The following is an 11,515-nucleotide window of genomic DNA, read 5'->3' on the forward strand; positions in this document are numbered from 1 at the left end:
CGACCAACAACGTGCTAATTTTTTTTGCTCCTTCCCATTTACCTACACCCACCGGAAGATTGTCTAAAACCTAATAGTGCTCACCCGCCCCCCAACTGACATGCCTAACCCGCCCTATCCATCAACTGCCATCGCGAAAACACCATATTGGATCGATCCGTCGTCTATCTCATCATGCCAAGTGCTTCCGAGATCATGGCAGACCTAATCATTTCTCTTTCTATTTGTCTACTTTGTAGTACTGGGCCCGGCGCATGTCACCGACCTCCTGTAACCACCAAGAACACTAAAGGAAGTCGCCGTTGTGCTGACCCAATCGACACACGTCTAGAATGATCCCAAGACGAAAAGGGCTTTCCGCAAGGCTTACCCGTCCCACCTCATAGTACTTAGTAGTAGTACCATATGCCCAGAACCAGGCCCAGGGTTCGTCATATCGTCTCTCTCACTCTCTCCAAAGTGCGGAAAACTCGAACCAGGGTTTCCCTTACGCCCCCTAGTCCCCTCACGCAAGCCCCCCCCTCCCCAGCCCACCCCCACCCCTGACCTGTCAGTGATATCACCTCAGAGGAAGCTTTTGCGAATCTTGCAAAAAAAAAAATTAGCAAAGAAGGGGAGCGAGCGAGGGCAGGCAGGAAAAAAACGCTCCGACGTTAGACGGGCCGACCCCAGAGATAAAGCTTGAGACACTTTCGACGTGAACCGTGCAATTGGTATCCAAAGGGGGGGACAGTGACAGCCCTGTTGAAGCCCAATGGGGGGTTGCGAGTCAGGCCAGGTGTTGCATGTTGAAGCGCGTCACGTGGCATTCGCCATCAACAACGTGTTTCGTGACTTGGGCGGCATGGTAAGCGGGTTTGGCGTTAGCTTGCGCGTTAGTGTGCCGGACATGGTGGTTGCACTATCCCCTTCGTGTCTCGCCAGTTCACAATCGTCATGCACATGTGATGGATTTTCGAAAAACATTGGAACGCGTGTACATTTGACTAGGTATGCTTGGACGCTCTGGTTTTTTTTCCTCTCCCCCTTCTCTCTCGCATACTAGAAACCCATTCCCTCGGGTCTCTTCCGCCTCCCTCTTGCTCCTCTCACTCTTGCCTTATTTGTTGCCTTGTACGCTGTTCGGCAACCTCCGAACTCGTACTCGCAATAACAACGTACCGGGATCACCGTCATCATGCATGTTTGCGGAGAGCGCGGAACAAGCACAGCCGCACTCGACCTGCCACCATCCATGCCATGTCAAGCCCCAGGATCCTAGTAACCACCTCAACTGTCTCGCTGCCACGATCAACCATGTTGGCCCCAAGATTTCCAAGCACGTAATGTGCCTACGGTTTTGTAATCTTCGTGTTCGAGAAGGCTGACCATGCCATGGATGTGGTACTGTCGCAACTATTGCCCTGCCTGCGCCATCGTCAAAGAGGCATTGCGGTACGACGCTTCATCCATGTGATGCCTGCTTTCTTCTCGCATCGACTTTCCACACCAAGCCCTGACCTCATCCAACACGCACGTGCGATATCCCCCCGTCTCATCGTTTTTTTTAACATCGGAAGGACTACCGGGAGATAGTCGTTCGTTGCTGGCCTTGCGAGCTTGGTGGCTTGGTAGCCCTGAATCGTAGGATTTCAGTCTTGGACCCTGGTTCCGGACGCGTTTGGTGGATTCTGACAGGTCGCTTTCAAAACTTGGTTCCAATTTTTTCTGCAAATGTGCTCTTGTCGTTGCTTCAATCACTCGAAATTGCTTTGGGTGGTCTCCGTGCGGAAAGTTGAACACAAAAAATTGAATGGGCCAAAACTATACCCTACTACCAAATATACATGGGCCTGTGGCCTGGGGACAAGGAAAAAAAGATATGCTCTGTTGGACTTCATGCTCTGCTTCTGGACGTCCATAAAATCTATTGCTTGTACATCATGGGATCCACAGGGTAGTTTTGGATGGAAAACCTGGGATCGTATCCTGTTGCATTGACGCCCATCTGGTGGTTTTGCATATGGCTATGCGATGTGGGAATCTGCATGTTGCTGTGTCCTACAATTTGCGACCGTGACTGTGACATGGGCGCTTCGTATGGACCAGGTGTCGTCGAGGTGCTTCTGTTGGCAGTGCTCGTTGAATGTGAAGTGTTGTGTGAGGTGTCGTACAGCGACAGATCGCCGACGTGGGTGGTGGGGGCAGGAATCATGGATTGCTGAGTCGTGTTGAAGGGAAGTTGGGCACCAGTTTGAGCGGCCAGCCGTCGAATGAGATCGTTGGAATGGTACGAGGGCGAAGATGAGGCGGGACTTGCCGAAAAGTCTTCGGCGACGTTGGAGGGAAGGGTCCCCGAACCAGTAGCATTAAGGCCGAGCGTCGATGCGGGAACCGTCTGGGGGAGGTTTAGGGATCGGGGAAGCGGTAAATTGGGCAGGACTTCGGAGAGTTTGGCCAGTAGGAGAGGAAGATATCGCGACTGTCCTCCGCGCAATGTCGAGATGAGTGTCAAGAACCGCGATACGTAGTCTCGAGGTCCAAGGGCAAACGCGTCTGGTGAGAAGGATGTGCAAGCGACCACGTCAGTCAGACAACAGGCTATGTCGAACAACTTCTCGATCTGCAATCCTGTTAGCTAATGACTGACCTGACAGATAGGGTAAAACGTTGCAAGGGTGGGATGTGCAGGGACGACCAGGGGGGTGAGGTCGAGGGGGGGCTAAGCTAGTCAGGGCGTGGACGTCAGAGATAGACGTTGGCTAGCGCGGCCCTAGTAAGATCGCAATATGACAGGGATCTCTGCACGAGACGGAGGGGCTGGAGCGGGGATGAACTCCAATGTCAAGACAGGAACAAGCATGCAAAAGAAAATGAATCTACTTACCAAGCCGACGCCGTGGACTTCCATGGATTGCTGCGAGAATTGGTGTGAGATTGTGAGCAGATCGCGGGCGATTTCGATCGGGTACTTGAATGTGAGCGGCACGTCATTCGAGACGCTGCTTACGAGCCCTTGACAAACACTGAGCTGCCAGGTCTGCGACTTCAGCCACTGCTGAGTGATACGAATTTGCACCTCTTGCGCCTCGCTGCATTCGAAATATGCAGGCACGGCCTCTGAAAGCTGCGTTTGCACCTGCGTTATCCACGCAGCGCTCACATGTGTGTTGTGTACCCGATTCCACAGGTTAATAAAGGTGTCGTCGATAATCTTGAACATGTTGATCATAAGTTCCAGTCCAACCGCAATTGGCCGATCCGTGGGTACTTCATCTAATTGAGGAGGATGTATGGTGGGGTGTAATGTGATAGGTCGGTGTTTGTGTAGAGCGTAGGTTCTGTCAAATCGTTAGAAAAATTTGGGAACAAAGACAGAAAAGTCCAGAGCGCGTGTGGACATACCGTTCGGCGATGAACAAAAGCCAGTAGAGGACGCGCTTTCGGGATACATCCAAGGGATCGTGTTTGTACGTCTCCTCATCGTGCATGCCCAGCAGTTGCGCGTGTGTTGTGGCTTCCCGGAGATATGTCCAGGCTGTGTTCTCTCGCGCCAGTCCAAAGTAGCAGCCACTGTAAAACCACGAGGTAAGCACGCTCGTGTGCGTGGGGTTCTCGCGGTGGTCGTAGCCTTGTCGCACGCGGACTGATTCCTCTAGGAGTATGTGACCAACACCGACATTTGACATGTGAGCCATCTCTGGACGAGGGAGCACGCTGACGGGTGGCTTGTGGTTGGCCTGAATCATGACGTATGCACACAGTGCAACAATCATACAGTACGATTCAGTGGAGCGGTCCATGCCAACGGCTGCTTCCTGCGCCCTTTGGCGGTGCAGGACAGGCTCTGAGGGGTAGACATGGTTGAAAAAGTATTCTATGCAGCTCTCGACGAGAGCGGGGGGTAGCAGCCCTTGGGTGCGGGCAAATGTGGCGGGCAGTGAGCGTCCGTCAAAGCCGAGATCGGTTGGGTAACCAGCAGCGAGCTGAGCGTTGCGCTGGGTTTCGCGGAGTTCAGAGAGGACTTTGGCGCGGCTGCCCTTGGGACCTTTCTTTTGCGGGATGGCATTGTATGTGCATGCAAGGCCAGCAGAAACGCAATTCTTGCATGGCGCGGTGCCTTCTCCGATGCACTTGACCTTTCTTCGGTGGCAGCTGTAGAGGGCGGCAGTGTGAGTGTGGGAGCATCGACGTTGAGTGTACCGACGGTACGTACCTATCGCAGGCTCGCTTGACCGGAGCAGTCGAGGTAGGATTGGAAGCCATGAGGGAGTGACAAGCTAGTGTGGGAACGTCTCGTCATCTACTTGATGAGGAATGCAGTCGCCGAGCGGATCCGCTGGTTCCTTTTAGTACAACAGACATGTTGCGCCTACATTCGGGGAGATACCGTAGAAGGTTCCTTGTGTCATTGTGCTTGAATGAACGCTCATTCGCACCTGGTTAACCTGGACGATTGAAGAGCCCAAGCGTCGAAAGTGCATATTAGACTCAACTAGTTAGCATCACTGGACCAGCCGGGATGGGGCTTGAGGCTTGCGAGTCCAATGATCTAGCCTGGAGAAGCGGCCTGAGTCCCTGGTTCCACGGACTGGGGAAGGAGTCTGCAGGGCAGCGCGTCGGAAGCCGGTTTAACGCTTACCACACGGCCACAAGCCATGGGCTTAGGCGGTCTGCTGGCTGGACCATGCTTGGAGAAACATCCTGGGCTGACCGCTGGGCATGCGGCAGCGATGGCACGGTCGGTTCCTGCCAGCGACGGGAGCTTCATGTTAGTGTGATTTTAGGGCGACCTGTAACTGGCCGAGGTTGCCCCGCTGGGCAAGTAGCCCGTAATGGATGTCCTGGGTTGTTGCGATATTTTTCCCGAACATCGAGAAGGCTCAAGTCGCGGTATCAAAAAGGTGCTGAGTCCCCTCGCCCTGTCGGTAGTGCAGCGCAGTGCAGCTTGCCCTGGTCCACCACCACTACCACCACAGCAGACGCCCTGCTCATCCGCGCGCAAAGGGGAACGTCACAATCTCATTTCGCCGTGGAGTGTCAGACGCTGCGCAAGTGCCTAACAAGAAACATAGGCTGAAGTTAGAACTGACCACCTCACTCCCTGACTGATGAACCAGCACACGCTGCTTGGGCAGCGTCCGTACAATGGGAGAGGCACGGGTTGATAACGCCGACAACGGCTTGCTCCATTGTCGAGGTTTTGTGTGGCGACATGGGGCCGTCGATACTTGCCGTAGTTGTCGTCATGCAACCCAACAAGTCGACGTAGCTCAAAACCACCTGACATGGAGAGACGCTCGAGTGTGCTGGACGTGTACGTAGTGCGTAGTAGCAGGAGCAACCATGAATCGATCGTCTGTGTATTGTACGTATCAGACGAGGAGCTGCTGTCCACCGAGGCGCAGCAGCCCTCGCCTCTCGTTTGGTAAAGAAGCCCGGCAAAGATCCTTGATGGGCATAGCCAGCCGCCGGGCGAGGAGAGGTCTCATAGGGTCGCCGCGTTCCGTTGCTAGGCGTCGTTCGAACATTGTTTCTCTCTGTCTGTCTGTATACGGGACTGCGGACCCAAAAAGGTCAGTCGCGCCGCTGCGGGGCTGTCCTGATAACTTATATCTTCTTCTCTAAAGGGCCTTTTGCGGTCTCCACCATCCGATCGCGACAGTCAAGCTTCCGAGATGCTGCCGGCAGCGATCAAAATTGGTACAGGACCGTCGAGACCACGAATGGGAGAGGCTGGACCCGCCTCCAGAAGTAGTGCTGCCACCGTCCGGTTACGTTTACGCTAGACGTCACGGCGAATAGAATTTGCAAAAGGCGCGAGAAGTCCTGAAAGACCGCCCGCGTTGTGTACATTTGCATGTACGTATAGTCATGGTGTTGAGGCTTTGTAGATCCGGGGAACTGGCGACATGTACCTCCCTCGCTCATGCTTCGCTAGCGGCTGCGCCCGTGGTAAGATTCGTGATGCTTGGCATCTCTTCCGCGGAGCCCAACGTCACCCGTTACTCCTCTACACACTGCACTCTTGACAGTTGAAGTATCTCTATCTGCAATTCAAGGGCGGTGGGTTGCTTTTGGGCTGCCCAATCCAGACTACTCTGCTCACTGGCGCTTCATGCAACCATTACCGCCCCGCGTCGCCGCTAGCATTCCAAAACATCGTCTCATGATCGTCTTGAACCCCTTCACCACATGGCTGATGTGCTGTAAGGGTATGCATTGCTCAACAGGCGAGTCATGAACGGGAGGGAGCGTTGGAACCCAAATATACGCTGTCACCTATGAATAGCAGTGACATTGCCGCGTCTCCCTACTTGACATGCATCGGCCGCCTTGCACTACACCGACTACTCATATCCTCGTGTCATCCCGGGGTCGGGCAATCTATAGCCTCAGGCGAACCCTCTCTGTACTGATAGCAGGTGTGTATCTAATCTCTGTGTCGGTTGGGACAATTGCTTCTCAAGTGTGCCGTTTTTATTTGTCCGTACAGCTATCAATGACTGGATTCCGGTCACCGATAGATGCCACACACGACTACAGCAGAGACTTTTTTTTTACGTCAACCCCACCCAAAAAAAACGCCTTCCTTTGAAGTAAATTAAACTAGTCTGCAATTTTCAACCGCCTCAATTGTGGAAACAGTTCCGTGAAGACAAGCGTACTTTGCCGTTCAACTCTCATACACAAACGAACCCTCAAACTTCGCAAAGTCTGCCGTCTTGAGCTTAGCAAGCCTGTCGCGTGTGTACCGCGCAAACCCCCATCTCATCAGCCACAAATCTGTCACACCAAGAGGCTTCTTGTGTGTACTGTAATTACATGGCTCTACACTGTTTCATGTGTACTCGATAATACCACCGAGCCATCCCAGGCTACGTCATAGTCGTATGAGAGATCTGCTGCAGACACTCTTTCTTCACCGCTCCAGAAGCCTTCGGGACTACCTTCTTATCTCCGATGTTATTCTGCTATGTTCGCGGTTACTGACTGTGTTGTAGACTCTGGATAACATGTCACAGTTTTCATCTTGGCGCAGGCTACTCAATGGATTGTTGTACAAATAGGGTTCTATACCGATAGTCGCAAGTGGATCAACCTGTTTCCTATTTTGGTCTTACCCCCGGCTTCGTATTTTGTGATTACCTGTTCAACGTTCTATCGTCGAAGATGGCGGGCCGACCCTTCGCCTTTTGATGCCGAGGCTACCTTTGGCGAGAATATTAAAATAGGGTTCGGATGATGACGTTGGATACCCCTGTGAGGATCGACAAGAGAATGGGGTATGGCCTTGAAGAACAGAAACGCAGTGACAGAGGCGAATGATGGAGACAGGATTAATGGAAGAGGGGGTGGTAGCCAACAAAAGGTTAACAAATTTCTCAAATTGAGGTGTGGGAAAGACATAGATACAACCGAGGCAGGACGATTATCACATGCATGATATAAAAATAGCCCTCGCAAGTCTAAATACCGCCCACCAAGCACATTTTGTAGTATCTCCTTTTTGACTAGGATATACTGTATTAAACCTAACCTATAGGCACACAGCATATCTGTCGAAGCTACTCTCCTCTTACACAGAACAATGACCCAATACAAGAGTCAGCCAGGGCACTTTCACTGTCAGTCTCTTACATCCACTACAACAAGATACGAAGAGGATTTGGACGTAGAAAACTACCTCAGATACTGACAAGAACAAGCGGTGTCAGAATTATTTGCCAAAACTTATCAGGACATTAACATGCTAATCGACATTGCCTGAACCAACAAACAACACAGTCTACTCTTTCTTCTATGCTCCCAGACGACACTCCCACGCCCACTCTCTTTCGAAGCAAATGACAAAACTCCACACTGTCAACACCTACACATCATTAGGCACAATTCAAGAACTAAACAACAAGGACGCATCATCTGTACAGCAACATGACCAATGGTATTTTATACAAAAAAACAACCGACTAATTCAATCTATGAACAAGTGCGCAACGTATGGCGCCAAAGGGTCAAAAAAAACAACCGCTCAATCATGTAACATGCCAAACGTCATCTCTCACTCACTTTACATACATACATACACAATCATGACGCCGGAAAACAATGCAGGTAGAACACATACATACGTGTCTGGCGTAAGCGACTACTTTTTTTTCTCTCGTCTCGTTTCATGCAAAAAAAATCAACAATTAGGAGAACTCAACCCGACTTCCGCCTAGCCTCGCCTGCTTGGCCTGGGCTCTTTCTGCTCTCCGTCTACGCCTGTTGGTATCGTAGTTGCTAAGGTCCGTCTCGGTGCCGTGAATTTGAGTGCCCGGAGGACTGCTTAGGACGGTATCTACCGCACCTGGCATTGGAGGTGGAGAAAGATTGCTGGGCCCGGGTTGGTCATAAGCTCCGGACGGACCAGCGGGAGGTGGGGGAATGGTAGCCTCGGGCATGCGAAGAGGTGTTGAGCCAGGCATTGGGGGTGGGGGAGGTATTCCAGCTTGTTGGGCCATCTCCTGCGCCTGTGCCGCTTCCATGGCTTCAGTCCTGCGCCAGCGGTCGCCACCGATACCGCTCAATGAACTAACACTTCCAGCGCGGTTCTTTCGTTGACGATCCTTTTTCCTTGCTTCACGCTCGGCGGCTGCCTCTTCTTCGTTGAGTCGTCGCAAAGTAACATGACGTCCGTCGTTGTGCATCTTGACTTTGACGGATACAGGGGGAGATGCAACATCGTCTCTACTGCCTCGGCGTCGATGCTTGGATGGTGAAGCTGCCGAGATGACTGTGCCTCCACCAGCTGCGTCGCCTGCAGTGCGACGTCGTTGATGATGACGGCCTCCAGGGGAGTCGTAAGCTTCTGATCCAGAATCCGACAAGACACTATAGACGCCAGCGCGAGGGGGTCGATGAGGGTTCACTGATGGCGTGACGGTAGAATCCATGGGCGGACGGGCTACAGAGGGTGTGATGCCGGTAATATCGCTGTCTGAAAGTATAGTCGATGGAGGTCGTCCGCCCCTGCGCGGGGGAGTGCTATCAGCACCGTACTTTTTGCGGCGTTGGCTGTTCATGCGAGCGATACGTTCTTCTTCCAAGTCTTGCTCCCTCATTTCTTCCACATGCTCGTCCTCCCTCTTCTTGCTGCGTTTGCTCAGAGAGTGCTTGAGAAAGCCGAATACACCAAGAGTAGCGACTCCCTCCTTCAAGCCGTAGGAACGATCCTTGGGCCTCATGTCGGTCTCGTCACTGAAGCTGGTCCGACTATCGAAAGAGTCTATAGATGTTACACTTCTCGTTTGGCGATGGTTCGATCGTAGGTTGCTTCCAGTCATTGCTGACACTTGGGTATCACGCTCCTCGACACGACGCCAGTCGTCTCTACGGTTTGCCGGAGATCCGGGGGCGCGTCCTTCTTCTAGCCTTGAAATGTCGGTCTGGGTGACTTCAGAAGGGCCCAATCCGCGGCTGTAACTGAAATCGCTTCCGGTCTCAGTTGGAGGACGCTTTTCTTTACGGTTAAATAGCTTTTTGACGGCGAAAATGCCCCCCACGGCAGCTCCAGCTCCGATAAGGCGATCTTTCCAAGTACTTCCTTTGTTGCGGTCGGCACCGTATTTTTCGTCGCTAAGGTAAGATTCCGTAAAGTCAGAAGCGGTGACACGAGAGCGGGAGTCCCTTCGGGAGCTAATGACTGTTCCGCCGTGTCTGCTGCGAGTACGGCTTCGAGATCTTCCTGAACCTAATGCAGCTAAACCTGCTCCCGCTGCTCCTGCTGCTGCAACCCTTCCCACACCTGGACCCCTGCTTCGGCGACTGCGTCTGGTACTGTACGAGCGATCGGTTATATAAGTGCTACGATCGTCAAAGTCCAATTCTGGCTGGCTCCTGTATGACAAGATAAAGTAGAGAATCACAAGGATAAACGTCCAGACGGCGAATAGTATGAACAGAACCAGTGGCGATCCGTACAAGGTTAGACCCAGTGGAATCTGCGCGATTCCGAGCAGTGCAATGGTTCGTCCTAGCCATTGGTGAATCTGCAGGTGTCAGTAATGAGTCATGCTACTGTCTGTTGTATGCATACCATGAGCGTAAGAGGAATTTTGTATCTCTCCTTGCCTTTTTCTAGTCTGTGGATGACCGAGCCACCGAAGGCTTGGACGACGACAAGAGTGTACAAGCCTACGCCGATGCCATGATGCGGGTTGGTTAGAGACCTCTCAAGACCCACAGCTTGGAAGGCACAGACGATAGCAGCAGTCGAGAGGAGTACCGCGGAGACCTGCAGCCAGATGTGGAATCGCAAGGCAGTACGCGGGTTCCGGTGGTAGAAGCTGGCCATAAAAATGGCAGCAGGGATTACGAATAAGAATGTAACTACTGCTAGTACACCGTGGGCGGTTATGAGGGCCTTGTAACCAGGCATGTTACGAAAGCGATTGCCCATGCCTAGAAGGTTAGCTTCGTCGCCATGTCTAGTAGCATAGTATTCGTACCATTCAAGCGCGTTGTCTCAAAGTTCAGTCCCTGCAGATTGGGGAGCAAGAATGTGTTGCGCTGCGAGTCCCATGTGCCGTCTCCGACATGCATGGAGCCCGACGAGTAGACACTCGTCCCTGGGTCCGAGAGTCCATTGGACATGGTGCTAGGAAGATTCGTCGAGTCAAGGGTCGATTAGAGGGTCCAACGGTGTGGTAGTGCCGTGATGATGGATGCGAAAGCTGCCGACGGTGGGCGGCTTCAACGACAAAAAAAAGACTGGATCGTCGCTCTAACAATGCGCGCATGTAGCAATGAACAGGAAGCAAATTGTCGTGACGTCGTTAGAGGCGTAAGGGGAGCGAAGGAAAGCTTCGCGCCGTCAAAATGCGGAGGCTGGTTGGGGCCTGAGGAGTTGGGTTCTGAGCGTGTCCGGGTGGACAGCTCGCCTTGGTGGGGTCAACGTCAGCTCGCGATGGTGAGCGAGAGTCGAGGTCGAGTACACAAAAGGGTCCCCGGGTATGCGGTTAGTGTTGAACAAAGATGTTTCTGGAGAGCTGCAGGTGTCCTGGGACATGGGAAGCGGTAGCAGCCAGCTCGACGAGACCGCCGGGCCCAGCCGCCTGCATGTTTATGAGTTTTTTTGGCCGGGCAACGTAATCGATAGGTGCATGGCGGTGAGTGGCTGGGGCTGGCCAATCACAGCACCCGACAGCCCCCTGCCCCAGCCGCCTGATTACCGTTCCAAGCGATGGCCCGGCTCCCGAGATGCTTTAGCCCCCATGGCCGCCCTTGGTGCGCGATGCGCTGGCAATGAGGCGAACCGCTACTATCATGGTCATGATGTCGTTGCAGCTGCATCTGCACGGTCACCACATCCGTTCGCCAGCTGCCTTATTAGACACTCGAGCGAGAGGCCTGTTCGACAACGATACCAACACGAAACAAAAGACATAATCGACATTCAAATCAGTGGTATCTCGAGTGCTCGTCCCGTGTCCCTACACCCATAACGCCAACCTACACAGCCACGCCAATCCCATGCTTGCTTGTCAAACTC

At 52.9% G+C, this 11,515-nt stretch overlaps 3 protein-coding genes across 3 annotated transcripts; 1 reads left to right on the plus strand and 2 right to left on the minus strand.

Moving 5' to 3' along the window:
- Positions 1-1,374: 1,374 nt before the first annotated feature.
- Positions 1,375-1,575, plus strand: COCMIDRAFT_106622 (uncharacterized protein; the record flags this gene model as incomplete). Its single annotated transcript, XM_007694031.1, has 1 exon — positions 1,375-1,575. The coding sequence occupies one exon, from the start codon at positions 1,375-1,377 to the stop codon at positions 1,573-1,575; it is 201 nt and encodes a 66-aa protein (XP_007692221.1).
- A 331-nt stretch (positions 1,576-1,906) lies between these two features.
- COCMIDRAFT_8999 (uncharacterized protein) lies at positions 1,907-4,245 on the minus strand (the record flags this gene model as incomplete). The annotated part of the gene is made up of 4 exons (XM_007694032.1): positions 1,907-2,602; positions 2,867-3,320; positions 3,385-4,134; positions 4,196-4,245. 4 exons carry the CDS (start codon positions 4,243-4,245, stop codon positions 1,907-1,909), a joined length of 1,950 nt encoding a protein of 649 aa, XP_007692222.1.
- Positions 4,246-8,174: 3,929 nt separating this feature from the next.
- Positions 8,175-10,617, minus strand: COCMIDRAFT_29932 (uncharacterized protein; the record flags this gene model as incomplete). Its single annotated transcript, XM_007694033.1, has 3 exons — positions 8,175-10,013; positions 10,061-10,437; positions 10,473-10,617. 3 exons carry the CDS (start codon positions 10,615-10,617, stop codon positions 8,175-8,177), a joined length of 2,361 nt encoding a protein of 786 aa, XP_007692223.1.
- Between the last annotated feature and the right edge of the window lie 898 nt (positions 10,618-11,515).

The sequence above is a fragment of the Bipolaris oryzae genome (assembly GCF_000523455.1).
Source record: "Bipolaris oryzae ATCC 44560 unplaced genomic scaffold scaffold_194, whole genome shotgun sequence".
Lineage (NCBI taxonomy): Eukaryota > Fungi > Ascomycota > Dothideomycetes > Pleosporales > Pleosporaceae > Bipolaris > Bipolaris oryzae.